The 20,865-nt window shown below is 42.6% G+C and overlaps 1 protein-coding gene across 1 annotated transcript in view; it reads right to left on the bottom strand.

The window, feature by feature from the left end:
- The window catches only part of LOC124151083 (valine--tRNA ligase-like), a 48,445-nt gene that overhangs the window by 19,541 nt on the left and 8,039 nt on the right, over positions 1-20,865 (bottom strand). The window contains exons 5-12 of the mRNA XM_048389028.1: positions 16,201-16,365; positions 15,410-15,491; positions 14,513-14,632; positions 12,429-12,537; positions 10,679-10,858; positions 2,817-3,045; positions 2,053-2,134; positions 1,834-1,910 (exon numbers count right to left, since the gene is read on the bottom strand). Coding sequence (XP_048244985.1) covers positions 1,834-1,910; positions 2,053-2,134; positions 2,817-3,045; positions 10,679-10,858; positions 12,429-12,537; positions 14,513-14,632; positions 15,410-15,491; positions 16,201-16,365 — 1,044 coding nt within the window. The remainder of the gene's footprint in view (positions 1-1,833; positions 1,911-2,052; positions 2,135-2,816; positions 3,046-10,678; positions 10,859-12,428; positions 12,538-14,512; positions 14,633-15,409; positions 15,492-16,200; positions 16,366-20,865) is intronic.

Here is a 20,865-nt window from a genome sequence, read left to right as displayed (position 1 = left end):
ACTAATTAGATGTGTATTGAATGGGCATTTATATAAACTTAATCAGATGACAATGTTTTTACAGCAATTGACCAGGAGAGATCAAGGCTGAATTAGATGCATCCCCCAAAAGAAAACTTCAAGTACATTCATGAAATAAAAATGTTTGAATCAAACAGGGCTGCAGTAGATTTTTGGAGCTCCTAGATTATAGTTATAACCAGGGGTAGATTCTGGGAGCTCCCAGATTATACCCCGGTGGAAGATTCTGGGAACTCCCAGAGTATACCCCCCAGGGTAGATTCTGGGAAAGAGGGGTAGATTCTGGGAGCTCCCAAAATCTACCCCGGGGTAGATTCTGGAAGGCCCCAGAATCTACCCAGGTATACTTTGAAGGGGGGGTATTTTTTCAGACTTTACACCGGTATATCCAGAGGGTGCTGGGGATCTAACAAGGAATATACACAGGATGCTGGGGATCTAACCAGGAATATCCAGAAGGTGCTGGGGATCTAACCAGGAATATCCAGAGGGTGCTGGGGATCTAACAAGGAATATACACAGGACGCTGGGGATCTAACCAGGAATATCCAGAAGGTGCTGGGGATCTAACCAGGAATATCCAGAGGGTGCTGGGGATCTAACAAGGAATATACACAGGATGCTGGGGATCTAACCATGAATATCCAGAAGGTGCTGGGGATCTAACCAGGAATATCCAGAGGGTGCTTGGGATCTAACCAGGAATATCCATAGGGTGCTGGGGATCTAACCAGGAATATCCAGAGGGTGCTGGGGATCTAACCAGGAATATCCAGAGGTGCTGGGGATCTAACCAGGAATATCCACAGGATGCTGGGGATCTAACCAGGAATATCCAGAAGGTGCTGGGGATCTAACCAGGAATATCCAGAGGGTGCTGGGGATCTAACCAGGAATATCCAGAGGGTGTTGGGGATCTAACCAGGAATATCCAGAAGGTGCTGGGAACCTAACCATGAATATCCATAGGGTGCTGGGGATCTAACCAGGAATATCCAGAGGGTGCTGGGGATCTAACCAGGAATATCCACAGGATGCTGGGGATCTAACCAGGAATATCCAGAGGGTGCTGGGGATCTAAACAGGAATATCCATAGGGTGCTGGGGATCTAACCAGGAATATCCACAGGATGCTGGGGATCAAACCAGGAATATCCATAGGGTGCTGGGGATCTAACCAGGAATATCCACAGGATGCTGGGGATATAACCAGGAATATCCAGAGGGTGCTGGGGATCTAAACAGGAATATCCATAGGGTGCTGGGGATCTAACCAGGAATATCCACAGGATGCTGGGGATCAAACCAGGAATATCCATAGGGTGCTGGGGATCTAACCAGGAATATCCACAGGGAACTGAAGACCTAATCATAAATATTCCCAGGGTGCTGGGGACAACTGGGAATATCCGTAGGGTGCTGGGGACCTAACTAGTAATGCACGGGCTGTGGGGACCTAACCCGTAATGTACGGTGGTGCTGGGGACCTAACCCGTAATGTCCGGTGGTGCTGGGGACCTAACTAGTAATGCACGGGGGTGCTGGGGACCTAACTAGTAATGCACGGGCTGTGGGGACCTAACCCGTAATGTCCGGTGGTGCTGGGGACCTAACCCGTAATGTCCGGTGGTGCTGGGGACCTAACCCGTAATGTACGGTGGTGCTGGGGACCTAACCCGTAATGTCCGGTGGTGCTGGGGACCTAACCCGTAATGTCTGGGGGTACAGGGGACCTTATCAGTAATGTCCCTGGGTGCTTGGGTCCCAACCAGCAATGCCTGGGGGTGCTGGGGATTGTCAAGTCTGGATTACCTGATGCCGCGCAGCCAGTCCAGCCAGACCTTCTCATGGCTCCGTGGGATCAGCTTCAGCTGACCGCTCTGTACAACCTGGGTACAGAGGCAGTACTTCAGACTTATGTCAATATGTAAAGAATGTCCTTAATTTCATAATTGACAGTATCTGTTCTAGTAAAAATAGGACATCTTATCTTTATTGGATTCAAACTGAGGTCATATATCCTGAGCTCACCTCAGCAGCCATCTTGGCCATCTGGTGACAGTCAACGTACCACTGCTCTTTCAGCCTCGGCTCAACGATGTCTTTGGACCGACTGGACACAATATAAAAAATATAAAAAAAGTAAATGCGTAAGTGACTTTACTTAATGCTGCAGTCACATATACATAATACATGTACATCACAGCGACCTGTAAATGTACATATTAAGTCTGCCTAAGACAATCCAGAGGTTGACAGCATGAGCAAAAAATCCACACCTTTGGGGAATGCTGATGCACACTCAGGGAGAGTGAGTGAGTGAGTATGGTTTTACACCGCTTTTAGCAATATTCCAGCAATATCATGGCGGGGGACACCAGAAAAGGGCTTCACACTTTGTACCCATGTCGGGAATCGAACCCAGGTCCTCAACATGACGAACAAACGCTTTAACCAGAGAGATAAGCATGGGAAACATTTGACCTATATTGCCCTGGAATCCCAAGGAGAGATAAACATGGGATACAGTGGACCTATATTGCCCTTGAATCCCAAGGAAAGACAAGGATGGGATACAGTGGACCTATATTGCCCTAGAATCCCAGGGAGAGACCCAAGCAAGGTGCATGGAGGACATGTTCTCATTCACAATCCCCAATGATTGACTTATGCTGACATTGAATCAACACAGGTAGACAAATGTATGGGGCTGGGAACTGATTCTGACATTGAATCCCAATGTTGTTATTGTCAGGAGCAGGTGAGTGGACCAGGTTTATGAGAGAAGAACGCACCTACACACGGGCACAGTCATGTTGTGTTCTTCCTCCCCACGGAACAGATTCTTCTCCTTGAGGAACTTGGCGAGATAATGTCGAGCAACAAATCTCCTCATGCCATTGAATGGCTCTGTGACATTCACCATGTGACCGTCATCAGTGAAGATAGTCGGTTTGTCCAGGTCATGCCTCTCGCCGACCTGGAAGTCTGTGTGGTCATGCCCTGGAGTTATCTTCACTGCACCTGTTGGGATGAGTGAGTGAGTGAGTGAGTGAGTGAGTGAGTGAGTGAGAGTGAGTGAGTGAGTGAGTGAGTGAGTGAGTGAGTGAGTGAGTGAGTGAGTGAGTGAGTGAGTGAGTGAGTGAGTGAGTGAGTGAGTGTTGCTTCACAGGAGTGAGTGAGTGAGTGAATGTTGCTTCACAGGAGTGAGTGAGTGTTGCTTCACAGGAGTGAGTGAGTGAGTGAGTGAGTGAATGTTGCTTCACAGGAGTGAGTGAGTGAGTGAGTGAGTGAGTGAGAGAGAGAGAGAGAGAGTGAGAGTGAGAGTGAGAGTGAGAGTGAGTGAGTGAGTGAGTGAGTGAGTGAGTGAGTGAGTGTTGCTTCACAGGAGTGAGTGAGTGTTGCTTCACAGGAGTGAGTGAGTGAGTGAGTGAGTGAATGTTGCTTCACAGGAGTGAGTGAGTGAGTGAGAGAGAGAGAGAGAGAGAGTGAGAGTGAGAGTGAGAGTGAGAGTGAGAGTGAGTGAGTGAGTGAGTGAGTGAGTGAGTGAATGTTAGGTTTCTGGCAAGCCCATGGAACACAGAATAAACAATCTATATCATGGCAAACCTGTAAAGATATTTGTCTGTTGTTTAAATGCCACACCTGTTAATAATCAAGTCTAGTCCAGACAAACCAGTGACTGATATGAGCAACATCCCTAACGATCAGGGCACTATAACCAGGGTATTTTGGTGAATGGCTGAAAAATAAACTTCTACATAGGTCTAGGTTAAAACATAAAATAGGGATAAGAGGGGTGACTGCACTGCAAGGTGTAGATTTATGAGGTCAAAGATTATTGATTCTGTTTCTCTTGGGGATAGTCAAATTTATTGATGTGTAGAGTTAAACTAGCAAGATTTGGTCTTGTAATCTAAGTGCCAGGGAGCAAAGGAAAAAGGATGGAATAAATGGTTAGTCTTAAGATGACCAAATATTGTGAGAACGACTGCTTGTCAGCAATGATCCATGCTGTTGGGGTATTATGACACACAATCAAACAAGCCACCGAGCCTGACCACCCGATCCATTTGGTCACAGGAGACTTATTCTTGGTCGTAATGAACACAGGTTAAAAACCTATAATTATAAAATTAGTAAAATCTAAATATTTTTTACATTTGTATACTTATCCTGCATTACTCCTTAATGCATTCACTGCTTACTTACGACAACTAGAAGGACAGCGCTGCGAAGGTCCTGGGTGAAGAAATAAAGTTGTTGTTCTCAAGTCCCAATCAGTGGCCTTCCGTCGCTGTCCTGTGACCTTGATGACACCTAAGGTCATCTTCACATCACTGCCTGTCGCCCAAGCTCTTAGAAAAACATACTTTTGAGGTTTCTGAAGCCAAAGTGGGGAGGCAAGTCTAACGACGGGTGGGCCTTAAGCGTAGTAATGCAGGATAAGTATACAAATGTAAAAAATATTTAGATTTTACTAAATTTTTTACTTATCCTGCATTACTCCTTAATGCATCTGTATCGGACGGTTTGGAGGTGGGTCAACCTTCAGAATACAGAAACCTCAATAATTCACACCCTGCAATACGACCCCATTTGGTCGATAAACCGTGAAGCGGAACAGTTCAGACAAAAACGCCATTACGGTAGGGTTGTTCAAAAATCAAAAACATTGAACATAGGAATTAAAGAGAAATTCCCTATACACGCTTAGTAATAAAGAAAATAATAGCTATTCAGCTAATTCTTTACTTACTGCGTCATAGAGCCGTCGCTGACAAACAAGATTGTCTAATATTCTTCCACTGGTGGCGACTGAGTGACTGCACATGGAAGTTGACTGGCTCTGTATAGGGCGAGTTCATTATTTGCGTCAGTGGTTGGCAATCTGCAGGATAACAACCAGAGGGCCAAACTTCGAACGTCTTTGACATCCTCGAGAGTCACAACGCGAAGGTTATGACTAACGAAAATATGTGTCGAATCTCCAGAAATATCCTTCCGTGATTGTTCCAAAACCACAATTGCCGTGTTGAGCCCTGGTAAGGCTGACACCTTGAGATCTTGAGGGTAATTCGCTCTCGGCGAGTTCCGTTTGATGATCTCGTAGGCCTGAAGGATTACTGCGCGTCACCATATAGATATGGTGTTTGCGATTATGCGACTAACTTCTGTCGTGGACGAACCACGCCTTGTCTTGGAGCGTCGAATGAAAACTCGAACTGCTCGCACCGAGCCCAGGAGAACTTCACCATGTACGATTCCCACAATAGTCGATATCGGTGGGATGGTGAAGAACGGTCGGGTTGGCCTGGTAGTAGATTTTAGCAATAAAATCCCAGCATAACCCTAGATGTCCTGTTCCGTGCGTCCCATGCTCAAAACGGATCCGGGTTGAGTCGACCACATGTAGTTCGCTCACCCGTACCGCCATTGCTAATGCCAAGAGAAACCATTGTTTCCTTGGTGATGTCCAAGCTCCTCACAGCGATAGCCCGTTCGCGGAGCTCTCTATACTATACCGAGAGTGTAACGAAGGTGTCACGCGCTGGGAAGGAGCTTGAAAATGAGGATGCAATGAGGGGCTCGAAGGGGGCCCTCGCAAACCTCGAAGTACCACGTTCAAGTCCCAATCAGGTGGCTGGAACTTGGCCTTCTGATCCTCAAACCTGAATGAGCATAATATGGCCTGTAGTTCCCTGACCTTAATCACACTGTGATTTTCCGGAAACGGCCAACACTAAGATAATTGCAGCCAATTACGTAGTAATGGTGCTACCTTCCAAGTGTTTTTGGGTACGCAATGTAGGAGGTATTCCTCTAGGAATTGTGACGCAATCGTAGGGTCTTGATTCTTTTCTTCCCTGTAAAAAGTCTCAAGTGATCCCCACTTGTCATCGTCGTCTCTGGGAGAGTAACGATGAACTAAAGCTATAGCTTTGCTGCCCGTGTCGAAATAACCCTTCGCACTTAAACGCCTTTTAAAGACGAACCATGCGTGCAGACGTTGGGTGAGGCAATTTTCTGTTGAGGGTGGATGAGTAGGTTGGACCACTGTGAGAGGGGAAGTGAATCGTTTTAGATTTTTCCGAGCTTGACGAACTACCCTCTCGCCGGTTACCATGGTGCGACCAAAGGAGAGATCGAGATACCTTGTCTCCTTGATCCCCTGTAGCACCTTGGGAAGTTATAGTGGTGGCAGAAGAGTTTTAGTTCTTTGCCCTTCCCAAGTGATACTGAACTCGTCCACCGCCCAAGTCTGCGGATCCGGCAACGGGGAGATATACGTCATGAGTTGGTGGCCTAGGCAAGTAATAAACAAGTCAATGTTTGGTTGCCTGAATTCCTGAAGCAGTAACTGGAATGCTTCTGTGAGAAATTTCCACTCAGTGGGAGCCACCCTGTCTGGACGTGATAAAGTATCGGCCAGTATGTTTCTACATCCGGGGATGTGCTGAACTATGAACCTTAGTCACAGCCGATCCACTAGATGGAAGAAATCTGAATGTCCTTAGAAGTGGAGAGTGGGAGTGTGTTGTTCCCCGATTGCACAGGCACCACACCGCCCGCAGTGCTGTTGTCTGTGGATATAGCGAGTCGGGCTAACTGTAGTTGATTCTGCCAATGTGATATAGCCAGAATTAAAGCTTCCAACTCCAAGTTGTTTATGTGCCACTTCCATTGTGCGCCGGGCCATAGCCCTGAGCTTATCTGGTCTTGTAAGTGAAGACTCCACCCCTGAAAGGGGACGTCCACAAACAGGTGTGTATTCGGGGAAAATCCGAATAAACAGACTCCGCAGACATTCAGCGCCACAAATTGAGGCTCTAGCTTAGTTGGTAGAGTGATGGCCTTGAGTGGATCCTGACTCCTGATGTAAGGGTTCAGGAAAAAAATTGAATTGGTCGCTGTTGTAAGCGGCCCATGCTAGTTAACTCCTGTGCCGAGGTGATTAACCCTAGCAACACTTGCCACTGGCGAAGTGTGTGTGGTTGGTGTAGAGTAGATGACAAAAGAAGTAGAAACTTGTGCCATCTGTCCCTCGGTACAGATAGGATATCCTGGTCTGTCTTAACCAGGTCTCCTATGAACTGAAGTCAATAGGAAGGAGAATACTCCCGACTTCGCCTCGTTGATTGTCTATCCCAGTTATTGACATGTGTTGATGATACAGTAGATCGCCCTCCATCTACGACTCGAACCAAGTGTTCGTCACGTGTAGATAGTTATTGGCTTCATTACTCCTGTAAATAGCCATAAGTGTCACTGACATGTCAAATGTGAAATACTACCATTGGTAGTGAACCCCAATGAACTGGACCTGAAAAGTCTACGGTTGGGATGGATAGTCGAGACTGATGAAGAATCAAACGTTCGTTGAACACAGAGATTGTGGATCATTCTCATCTTGTCTGGGTCCTTCATGAGTACCAGGTAGGTGTGAGGATAAAACCCCGGAGTAAAGACTGGGTTGTGAACCCACTCTACAGCTCTTCTTACCAACAGTATGTCTATGTTGGATTTTCCCAATCAAACTGTGGTCAACGGTGGGGTTAACTCTACCCTTATACGGACACCATGATATAGTGCGATAAGTACGAAATCGTCCTTGAGACTTGTCTCTGCCACTCCCTTTCTCAGTAAGGGAATGCTGGTCTTCCCTGAGAAATGCGCGTCTAGGCTTATAATTCCCTGACTTGGACTTTCCAAGCTTTTTGGGAACTTGACGTGCGTGTCTGCGATCTGTTCGTTGAACAGGGGAGTAGATGATCAAGGTTGACGTAATAGACTGCCCTTGAAACCAGCATCTCAGTTGGAAACGCTATAAAGTCTTGTGTGTAACGGTAATCACCGTCAGAACGGTCTCAAGATGAATTTTCCTGTGGTCAAACTGACGCTGTAGGAAAAACACCATAGTTTGGAAGTGATCTAATCAGATAGGGTTATCCTCTAATAGATTCTGATCCACTGCAAACATTGACGATATTGGTCGCTTAAATCACGGAGCAAATGTGAGTTTTGGAGAAGGCTTCCTCCAATGACCTCGTGGTGTCCCTCTTATTTACCCTGTTATCAGGGGAGGGCGTTACTGACACGAGATGGTCTGCTTCCCAATCGGGTACATGTGCTAAGCTGATCATGTGCCGGTTACGTAACCGAGTACACTGTAAGCCTTGGGCTAACGTCATTGTAGAGACCTTGATTGATACGCAGACGCTGCGCTCAGCGCAGGTCTGGAATGTTGGAACAGCGCTAAGCTGATCGTGCGTCACTGGCGTGATAGGAGCGCTTGGGTATCAGTCAGACGCTGCGCTCGGCGCAGGTCTATGCTGGATATGTTGGAACAGCGCTAAGCTGATCCTGCGTCACTGGCGTGATAGGAGCGCTTGGGTATCAGTCAGACGCTGCGCTCGGCGCAGGTCTATGCTGGATATGTTGGAACAGCGCTAAGCTGATCGTGCGCCGCTTGCGTAATAGAAGTGCTTTGGTTGTAGTCAAGTGCTGCGCTCGGCGCAGATAAATCAGACACAAAGCTCAAAAGTATTGACTGGATCAAGGCTTGTGTCTAATCTACCCCCATCATAGCATCTCGATACGCTGGTGCTGTCGCCGACGTCACAGATTATCATACATGTATCTGGAAGTGTCCGGCGGCTGAAAAAATAGGAGCAGTTACGATACTCACAAAATCCTCCGGTATTGTTGATTTCGGTGGATGGTGTACTTCTGCAATCACAGTCGTCATAATACCTGCCGATAATAACGGTTGGGTGGTAATGACAGAACCATATGTCATTCGCTATTCTGCGATAGTGACATTCCTCTCGTCTCACGACGGAATAACTGCAAAATATGATTGTGAGTAATCTGCTTTTATATAGTAAACTCGTTGGATTAGAGATTTACATAAAAATTACATTTTGAATTTTGGCGAGCACATCTACGTGCATGCCTATGACCGTGGATAAAGAGCTTTGGGCGATTATTCCACGACAATATGTACACCGAGCAAACATAATTATGTTACGCAATTAAACCATTGAAGAAATGGTACTGGAAGAATGCCGTAGAATTGAACAGTAATCTATCGGCAAAAATACGAATTGCAAGGGTATACAATATTTTTATATACGCAATTCAATGTAAACCAAGGCTATTTACATTTAGAGATTGGAGAGCACATCCGCGCGCAAACCAACCAATCGTGGATGATAATCTTGTAAGGTTTTTTCCACGACAATTAGTAAAATGCTCAAAGGTATGTTACGCAATGAAACCCTTGTTGATGAGATAATACTGGAAGAGTGCCGAAGAATTTGAACACTAATCTATCGGCAAATTTATGAGTTGCAAGGATATACAATATTTTTGTATGCGCAACCCAATGTAAACCAAGGGTATTTATATTTTCATTTAGGGTTTGGAGAGCACATCTGCGCGCAAACCAAACAACGTGGATGATAATCTTTGTAAGATTTTTCCCACGACAATTAATACCACGCTCAATCATAAGTTACACAATTACATATATATATGTATGTATATTCAATGTCTGTACATATAGAGTAGGGAAAGGGCCACCTAAGTTGGATAACTTTTGCCCAATCCCGTTGACCATATATGTCAATAAAATATGTTTAAATTAAACACAATTACGCCATTGTTGATGAGGCGGTACTGGAAGAATGCCATAGAATTGAACAATAATCTATCGGCAAAAACTACGAGTTGCAAGAGTATACAATAGTTCATATACGCAACTCAATGTAAAACCAAAAATACCAACAAAAAACTATTTAATCGCATAAACATAGGTACGCAATAAAAGAATTGTTGATGAAGCGGGACTGGAAGAAAGCCGTAGATTTGATATTAATCTATCGGCAACCATATTTTTAACGAGTTGAAAAAGTATACAATAATTTTAGTATACGCAACTCACTGTTACGCCAAAGCTAGTAATATTTAAGAACATAAGAATATGTTATACATACGTAGCTGAGAATTGTAAACAATATGACTACCTTGGCAGGCAAACGATTGTAACACAATTCAAAATGGCGGCGAACAACAATATTTTGGCGGGAAAAAAAAACAAGTGTCTTTTCACGCCTAATTAATTCACATAAAACTACACAACATGGTGAAAGTAATATGAAAAGAATACATCACCCATCGCAGATCAATTTTTAAGATTGTAGACAAACTGAAGGTCTAAAATTAATCCAAAAGGAGAGCTCCGCTTGGACACGTCCTAGCTGTGCTGCGACAAGCAGTGATGTGAAGATGACCTTAGGTGTCATCAAGGTCACAGGACAGCGACGGAAGGCCACTGATTGGGACTTGAGAACAACAACTTTATTTCTTCACCCAGGACCTTCGCAGCGCTGTCCTTCTAGTTGTCGTAAGTAAGCAGTGAATGCATTAAGGAGTAATGCAGGATAAGTAAAAAATTAGAACAATCAGACGACAGATACAAAGTCTAATTATCTATGTTGAGTGATCAGAGTTGTGGCGTAACAAACACTGTTTCTTCCAAAATATCCCACGTTCCCATAGAAGAAATAATCCCTTAGCATTGCAGGTTTAAGCTGTGTGAAGCAGGCATGAGAACAAACTGTCATCTACCAACCCTTCAGCTTACTCTACGTACCCGTTCCAAACTCCATATCTACAAAGTCATCCAGCAGGATGGGCAGGAGTTGATTTGTGACGGGGTGTCTCACATGACAGCCATGTAGGTGACGGTACCGGCTGTCATTGGGGTGGACGGCCACAGCAACATCTCCTAGCATGGTCTCCAGGCGTGTTGTCGATACAACAACCTCACCATCTGCAACATCATCCAGTATCAGGGCAGTCAGCGTTGATCACTGCAGAAACTTTTCATGTGATTAACTATTTCCCTGTTATACTCTAGGAAAGAAACTGCTGTATAACACAGAAATAGTTTCTTCCCTAGAGTATAACAGAGCAATAGTTTCCTCCCTAGAGTATAACACGGAAATAGTTTCCTCCCTAGAGTATAACACGGAAATAGTTTCCTCCCTAGAGTATAACACAGAAATAGTTTTCTCCCTAGAGTATAACACAGAAATAGTTTCCTCCCCAGAGTATAACACGGAAATAGTTTCCTCCCTAGGGTATATCACGGAAATAGTTTCCTCCCTAGAGTATAACACAGAAATAGTTTCCTCTCTAGAGTATAACACAGAAATAGTTTCCTCCCTAGAGTATAACACGGAAATAGTTTCCTCCCTAGAGTATAACACGGAAATAGTTTCCTCCCTAGAGTATAACACAGAAATAGTTTCCTCCCTAGAGTATAACACGGAAATAGTTTCCTCCCTAGAGTATAACACCGAAATAGTTTCCTCCCTAGAGTATAACACAGAAATAGTTTTCTCCCTAGAGTATAACACGGAAATAGTTTCCTCCCTAGAGTATAAGACGGAAATAGTTTCCTCCCCAGAGTATAACACGGAAATATTTTCCTCCCTAGGGTATAACACAGAAATAGTTTCCTCCCTAGAGTATAACACAGAAATAGTTTCCTCCCTAGTGTATAACATGGAAATAGTTTCCTTCCTAGAGTATAACACGGAAATAGTTTCCTCCCTAGAGTATAACACAGATATAGTTTCCTCCCTAGAGTATAACACGGAAATAGTTTCCTCCCTAGAGTATAACACAGAAATAGTTTCCTCCCTAGAGTATAACACGGAAATAGTTTCCTCCCTAGAGTATAACATGGAAATAGTTTCCTCCCTAGAGTATAACACAGAAATAGTTTCCTCCCTAGAGTATAACACGGAAATAGTTTCCTCCCTAGAGTATAACACAGAAATAGTTTCCTCCCTAGAGTATAACACAGATATAGTTCCTCCCTAGAGTATAACACGGAAATAGTTTCCTCCCTAGAGTATAACACAGAAATAGTTTCCTCCCTAGAGTATAACACAGAAATAGTTTCCTCCCTAGAGTATAACACGGAAATAGTTTCCTCCCTAGGGTATAACACGGAAATAGTTTCCTCCCTAGAGTATAACACGGAAATAGTTTCCTCCCTAGAGTATAACACGGAAATAGTTTCCTCCCTAGAGTATAACACGGAAATAGTTTCTTCACCAGAGCATAAAAGGGAATAGTTTCTCCCCTAGTGTATAACACAGATATAGTTTCTTGCCTAGAGTATAACAATGAAAGCATGTCTTTATTTGTGTATAAAAGGTGTTACACAGTACGGCACACACTATTTCTGGTGTTCCTTGTTTACAAAAGTTGCCCTTGAAGCAATCTTCACTGACTGTTTATCAACCACCTGTGTAAGTTTATCCCCCGACATACCGATGGAGTCCTGCTGCAGTACACAAACTAAAACAAGTCAAGTCCTACAGATGTACCTTTCTCACTGACTGGGTAAGCAAATGACGTGAGAACTCCGAAGGGAATCTTGCGGTCATATCCTGGCACCGTCATCAGGGTTCTTCCTGAAACAGCAACACTGTCCACCTGGAACCCAATATATTAAACAGAATGTGCTTTTCTCCATACCTGATATACACAGCATTCTTACCTCTATATCTGATACATCTGAATGTGTTTACCTTTATATCTCATATAGCTGAATGTGCTTACCTTTATATCTCATATAGCTGAATGTGCTTACCTTTATATCTGATATAGCTGAATGTGTTTACCTTTATATCTGATATAGCTGACTGTGTTTACCTTTATATCTGATATAGCTGAATGTGCTTACCTTTATATCTCATATAGCTGAATGTGTTTACCTTTATATCTGGTAAAGCTGAATGTGTTTACCTTTATATCTGATATGTGTTTACCTTTATATCTGATATAGCTGAATGTGTACCTTTATATCTGAATGTGTTTACCTTTATATCTGATATAGCTGACTGTGTTTACCGTTTATATCTGATGTAGCTGAACGTGCTTACCTTTATATCTGATACAGCTGAATGTGTTTACCGTTTATATCTGATATAGCTGAATGTTTACCTTTATAACTGATACAGCTGAATGTGTTTACCTTTATATCTGATATAACTGAATGTGTTTACCTTTATATCTGACATAGCTGAATGTGCTTACCTTTATATCTGATATAGCTGAATGTGCTTACCTTTATATCTGATACAGCTGAATGTGTTTACCTTTATATCTGGTAAAGCTGAATGTGTTTACCTTTATATCTGATATAGCTGAATGTGCTTACATTTATATCTGATATAGCTGAATGTGTTCACCTTTATATCTGGTAAAGCTGAATGTGTTTACCTTTATATCTGATATCTGATATGTGTTTACCTTTATATCTGATATAGCTGAATGTGTTTACCTTTATATCTGATATAGCTACATGTGCTTACCTCTATATCTGATGTATACAGCATGTGCTTACCTCTACATGTAATAAACAGAATAGGCTAACCTTTATATCTGATACAGCTGAATGTGCTTACCTCTATATCTGATATAGTTGAATGTGCTTACCTTTATATCTGATATAGCTGAATGTGCTTACCTTTATATCTGATATAGCTGAATGTGCTTAACTCTATATCTGATGTATACAGCAGGTGCTTACCTCTACATGTAATATACAGAATAGGCTAACCTCTATATCTGATATAGCTGAATGTGCTTACCTTTATATCTGATATAGCTGAATGTGCTTACCTTTATATCTGATATAGCTGAATGTGCTTAACTCTATATCTGATGTATACAGCATGTGCTTACCTCTACATGTAATATACAGAATAGGCTAACCTCTATATCTGATATAGCTGAATGTGCTCAACTCTATATCTGATATTGCTGAATGTGCTTAACTCTATATTTGATGTATACAGCATGTGCTTACCTCTACATGTAATATACAGAATTGGCCAACCTCTATATCTGATATAGCTGAATGTGCTCAACTCTATATCTGATATAGCTGAATGTGCTTACCTTTATATCTGATATAGCTGAATGTGCTTAACTCTATATCTGATGTATACAGCATGTGCTTACCTCTACATGTAGTATACAGAATAGGCTAACCTCTATATTTGATGTATACAGCATGTGCTTACCTCTACATGTAATATACAGAATTGGCCAACCTCTATATCTGATATAGCTGAATGTGCTCAACTCTATATCTGATATAGCTGAATGTGCTTAACTTTATATCTGATATAGCTGAATGTGCTTACCTTTATATCTGATACATCAGAATGTGCTTAACTCTATATCTGATGTATACAGCAGGTGCTTACCTCTACATGAAATATACAGAATGGGCTAACCTCTATATCTGATATAACTGAATGTGCTTACCTTTATATCTGATATAGCTGAATGTGCTTAACTCTATATCTGATATAGCTGAATGTGCTTAACTCTATATCTGATATGGCTGAATACAGAAAGTGCTTATGTCCATATACAGCTGTTTAGACAATATGCTTACCTCTATATCTGATATGGCTGAGCGTAAGGCACACGACCAGTTGACCAGACGGTTTCTCCTGTATATAAGTCCCTCTTCGTGCAATCGAACGAAAGCTTCAACCACAGCATCAGATAATTTCTGTGTAAGAAAAATGCCCTTGTCTTATACAAATCTACACCAAACTGTACACAATAAATGTTTACAAAATGTTGCAATAACATTAATGGGACATATCCACACAGGTATTTGTTGATGAAGATTGTTGATTTTCAACGCCTCAACACAAAGGATTTAACAGCTGCTTCTGAAGCTGGAGGCCTTCTGATATTGAAAGCCAGTCCCGTCAATCGTCAACTCTCTTTTTGTTCGTTTGTTGTTTGACACCGCACTCAGAAATATTCCGGCTATATAACAGAGTTTGTTTGCTTGTTGTTTAACATCTCACTCAGCAACATCCCAGCAATATGATAGCGGTCTGTAAATAATTGAGTCTGGACAATCCAGTGATTGACATCATGACCATAGATCCACGGAACTGGAATAGGATGACATACATCAACCAAGTCAACGAGCATGACCTACCGTTCCGTTAGTCGTTTCTTAGGACAAGCATAGTCGCCTTTAAGGGCAAGCATGTATATATAACAGTGGATTGTAATTAAACAAGACAATCCAGTGATTGAAATTATGAGCAGCAATCCACACTGTCTGGGTATGATGACACACATCAACCAAGTTGTCACGCCAACCACCCGATGGTTTTAGTCGCTGCTTGCGGCCAGCCTAGGTTGCTGGGGACCTATTCTACTCCGGAGTCCCTGGGGGCAGTCAGCACTCACACTTGTGTACACAAGTTAGCTAGCGACGTCCCAACTTTGTAAATATTCCACATTCAATTCCACAATGGTGACTCACATTGTCCATGGTGAAAGAAGCTCTGCTCCAATCCAGGGAGGAACCAAGTCTCTTCATCTGCTCGTAGATTATCTCCCCTTTTCTGAAATGGGGAAAATATGACACTTCAAACAGTGTGAAATGGAGTGAGTGTCACACAACCGGTTCAGAAGGAACATCTCAATTCAACATTCAAAGTGCTTTAACAGAACTATGAGGTGCCAACCTCTAGTCTAATTCACTTGTACCAACTTTGTACATTTATATGATATGTGTTTGATATGCTAAAAATGTATTTTGTAAAATGTGAAAATATCATTTGCACTTATCCTGAACTCACACATTAAAGCAATTAATAGTGTGAGTCAGGATAGGGTAAAGTAATGCTTGACTTATTGGTTGAAAAAATTGCTTTGATATATTGATGATAGATTTCATTTCACGGTTAAACGTATTCGACGTAATAAGCACCCAGGGCGCTCTCAAAATTAGAAATAGGGGGCTCTTATTAGAATATTATTTTGGTGGAAAAAACAGAGTTGAAAGATAAATTTCATGGTTTATGCTGACAGTCTGAACTGTTTATATGCGACAGATACATTTTTCCAGAATTTAATTGCCCATAATTAAGAATGCATATAACACAAAAATGCGTATTATACGCGAATAAATAAGTTTTGTGTACATTGCTCAATCGGAAGGAGTGCTAATTGGGATTGTTCACTAGCCAATATATTAGCAAATATCGCTTATTAGAGCGGGGCGCTTATTATGTCAAATACAGTATTTTTTCTTTCACATCCTGAACCTACTCATTCTTCCATTTCCACACTTCCTCCACAAAGCTGTCGCGGCCAAGGTCATGTCGAGATTGCTGACGTTCCTGTTGCAGCTTCCTCTCCACAACTACCTGCGTTGCAATCCCAGCATGGTCGCATCCCGGCACCCACAGCGTCTCCCTCCCCTGCATCCGATTCCTGTCATAAACAACACAGTCTGCATAAAGCATAAGGGTTATAAATCAACAAAAACAGCTATCTGTAGGAACACATGAAGACGGTACAAACTTAGTTCAAGATCTATTTTAAGGCCAATTAATTTATTCTTTATAGATTTTCAATATGCCTGGAGTGAGTGAGTGAGTGAATGAGTTGGGTTTAACGCCGCTTTTAACATTATTCCAGTTATATCACGGCCTGTCAGCTTAATGTGGGAGGAAAGCCCCAAGTGATGCAGGTCTCAGACGTTCACCACTTCGGTGAAACCCATGAGCACGGGTATGGTGCTGACAAACCTGGAAACATAATCGGGGAGAACCGGGATTCGAACCCACAATCATAGGTTTCTGGGGTGCCCAAGGGACGCAACTATTCCAGCTACATGTCAGTCTGTAAATAATCGAGTCTGGACCAGACAATCCAGTGATTGACATCATGAGCATCGATCCACACATTTGAGATACGATGACATGTATTAACTAAGTTAGCAAGCCTGAACACCAGATCCTGTTAGTCGCCTCTTACGACAAGCATAGTCCCTTTTTACAGCAAGAATGGGTTGCTGAAGACCTCTTCTACCCGGGTCTCCAACTACGTATCTCAAAAACCCTGTTAAGGCTTTGAAAAATATTTAAGTCTTAGCCAGGGCAAACCAGTGGTTGATAATATGAGCCTTTCGAGGTCAGGTCTAACATTGTATAAGCATCCAATGTTTACAAGTGTAAACAAATCAGGTAATATATATGTCCTTGTTCGGGGCTCTATATTTCCCATTATTCCCTTCAGCATGTATTGACAATGTGCAAGCGAGTGATATATACTAGTTTAGGACTCAACGAAATTATAAAGAGCCGTGTACCATGCATTATAAATGTCAGCTTGCAACGGAGCTTGGCGCACGTGCAACAGTGGCAGCGAACGCATTCCTCGTGCATCACCCAAGGGCGACTCACGCAGTATAAATAGACAACAAAGAGTTCTGGTATATTTGCCAAATATTTTCCACAGAATATACACAGAATATTTTGTCAAAGTTTAAAAGTAGGGATGAGTTTTAAGTAGGGGAATATCCTCGTAACTCTCCATTTCTATAAATAATGGGCCTCAGCCCCTGTGGGGCCTCTGCTCCATTGTTTTTCAGGAATGGAGAGTTACTCGGACATTCCCCTCTACATAAAGATATCCAAATTATGTTTTCATACTTACTCACCAACTACTAGAATGCCAATCAAACAATTACTCTCAGTGTTTCGCTTGATGGTCCACATTCCTCACTGTCTTGAACAGGATGAGAGAGAAAGAAGACCAATCGACAAAAAAATTTAAGTTATAAGCCGAAAGCAATCTCATTAAAATATCATGTTTTACTCCCTATTCAGCACCTGTTACCATGGAGATCTGACAAACCCTGCAGAGGAGTCCACAGACAGGATGCTGCCAGGAGTCTTCCTAGCCATGGTCATCCGAATAGTTTTTGTTTGTTTGTTTGTTTGATTGTTTGTTTCATTGTTGTTTAAAACCAGAGTCAGCAATATTACAGAACATTAAATTGAGTCTGGAGCAGCCAGTACAGTGATTGACATCATGAGCATCCATGGGTGGATACAGCTTTTTTGAAAAGGGGGGGTACACAATTAAGATCTATTTATTGTCTTTGGTGGTAATTTATACAGAAATAGAGATTTTTTTCGAAATAAAAAGGGAGGGTGCGCACCCCCCCTCTGTATCCGCCCATGGCATCGATCTATGCAATTAGGATACGATGACATGCATCAACCAAGTCAGAAGCCTGACCACACGATTCCGTTAGTCGCCTCTTACAATAAACAAGGGTTGCTGAAACCTATTCTACCCCGGATCATCAAGTGTCTGAATAGAGTGGGTGAGTGAGTTTGGTTTAATGTCGCTTTGAACAGGTATTTCCGTTTCACCGTATATTTCTGGCATGAAACTCTGGCACAGAGAAAGCTTGCAATGGGGCTCCCTTCTAAGAGTGAGTGAGTGAGTTGGGTTTTACGTCGCTTTTCCATTTATTCCAGTTATATCGCGGCATGTCAGCTTTATGTGGGAGGAAACCCCGAAGTGATGCAGGTCTCAGGCGTTTAGCACTTCAAACAAACCCACGAGCACGGGCATGGTGCTGACAAGCCTAGAAAAATAATCGGGGCGAACCAGGATTCGAAACCACAATCATAGGTTTCTGGCAAGCCCAAGGGATGCAACTCTGCACAGTGAATTGCGGAGCCTTAGATGACTGAGCCACTCATGCCGCCCCTGTCCCCCAATCCCCCTTCTAAGAACAAAACACACTCTCCATGATCATACAAATTTATTCAAAAGCATACATCAGAGATACATTCTGTCCTTGCTTATACAGTCAAAAACAATCTTTGGTGTTGTTTGTTTGTTCTACAATCACAACACAAAATCTTGTCAATGACATGTAATGGTGTAATTGACAACTAAACATTTAATAAATAAAATAAAGAAGTTGTTTTAAAGCACTATAGGCATGAAAACAAATGTCCTTGAAATTATGTTTTTCAGTATGGAAGAAAGAATTAATGTGATAAATGAAACAGTTTTATCATTATTACCATATCAAACTAAATATCAAACTATAAACTTATTATATATTCTAATTTTTGTTAAAACTTAAATTACCTTAAGATTTCCTGCTTTTTCTCTCAAAGCATTAATGCTATTTATAACTTCTCTCAAAGCATTCCTGCTATTTGAAACTTAACTGAAAGTATATTCCTGTTATTTAACTTAACTTAACTCAAAGTGTTTCTACTATCTTCAACATTAGTAAAAGCGTTCCAGCTATTTTCAACTTGACTCAAACTTCAAAGCATTCCTGTTCATTTTTACTTAACTCAAAGTGTTAAACAAGGAACAAAATAACAGTCAATATGGATTTCACTTCAGAGTGTGAATCAATGAATGTTTTACATTGCAGCCAGCAATACCTAAGTAACATAAAAAATTGGTATACATCATGAAAACCAGTTCTTGATAGCAGGAACAACAATCCACACTTTCAATGCACAATTACAATACACCTGATCAGCCAATCAACCACCAGATCCTCGTTAGCATGGTTAGTCGTCTCTTCCTACAAGCACGGGACACCTCGGACTCATTCCGCCCCCGGAAACCCAATGAAGCGTTCCATTCAGAAAACCAACATGTCAATCAACTCCCTCTTTCTCACAGGCACAGCTACATCCATATTACGCCCTTGATCCAGGGGGATGGTTTTCAGTAGAATCCTGTACACCAACTGTCTCCGTAACTTCTCCGGGAGCCATGAGCGGTTGTTGTACACCCACCAGACAGTGACTGGCCCACAGGTGTCTTTCTGTGACTGAGCCGACGCCTGGTAACATAGTTTGGGCATTGTATCTGGTTTCATCTGTCGGATGAGGAACACCCCCGTTTCTCTGGAAGGGAATTTGTTCCAGTGATAATTGACATTCTTCATAGCCAGCTGGTAGTACTGTCGATACGTTGTTATGGATGACACACAGTGTCTATGCTCATTGGCTCCATGAACAAAGGCTCCAGGCAAAGAGGAGCCAATCTGCTGGGATCCACTCATCAAGGAGCCATGGCGATTGGTTCCAGACATACAGCCATACGGATGGGCTGCAGTCATTTCAGAGCCGTGCTGACTGGCTCCAGGCATCAAGGAGTCATGCTCATTGGCTCCAAATGTCATCGAGGAGCCATGATGACGTGCTGCAGATTTTGAGGAGCCAGGGTGGTGGGTTCTGGAGCGATAGTGATAGGTTTCAGTCACTTCAGCATGTTCAGAGTGGTCCTGATTATGTCCTGACATTGAGGAGCCATGATGATGGGTTTCAGTATCACAGTACGTTGTCAAAGAACGTCTGTTGGGAGACATATAGTTCCTGTTTTCCACAGACACTGTCTCAACCTCGGAATATTCAGAATGACACCCATCCCAGGACTCAGAACATGAGAAATCGGATGGCTCAGTCACACTACATATCTCCAAGTCATTATTACCGCATCCGTCGTCATGGCAACAAGATGTCTGTATATCTGTACCTGCCCACTGCACATCAATTTTGCTGTTGTTGCTGTTGCTGTTGCTGATGGAGGTAGGCACCTGGGTTTCAGCCTGCTTATGTTTCACAAATTGAAACTTGTCAAACTGAATCGTCACAAGCGACAAATTGGTAGACTCCTCCACATTGAATGCAACTACACTGTAACACGACAGTCGCTCCAGGTTTGTGATGACCTCCAGCGGGAGATCAAGAAGACAGCTGTTTAGTGACATAATACCTTCCTACCAGTTCCAAACTCACACAACTGTGATACAGTTCAAATACTGACACTGACATATATCTCTGAATCTGAGTCTGGAGGGTCCCTCAATCCAATACTCCACAATATTCAATTACAGGTACACCTTGCTTCTTCCACCCAGGCCGGTCTGGTCATTTA

This window comes from Haliotis rufescens, unplaced genomic scaffold (assembly GCF_023055435.1).
Source record: "Haliotis rufescens isolate VD_foot unplaced genomic scaffold, xgHalRufe1.0.p SCAF_8, whole genome shotgun sequence".
NCBI lineage: Eukaryota > Metazoa > Mollusca > Gastropoda > Lepetellida > Haliotidae > Haliotis > Haliotis rufescens.
The sequence above is the reverse complement of the archived record's forward strand: the minus strand, read 5'-3'. Positions and strand labels throughout refer to the sequence as shown.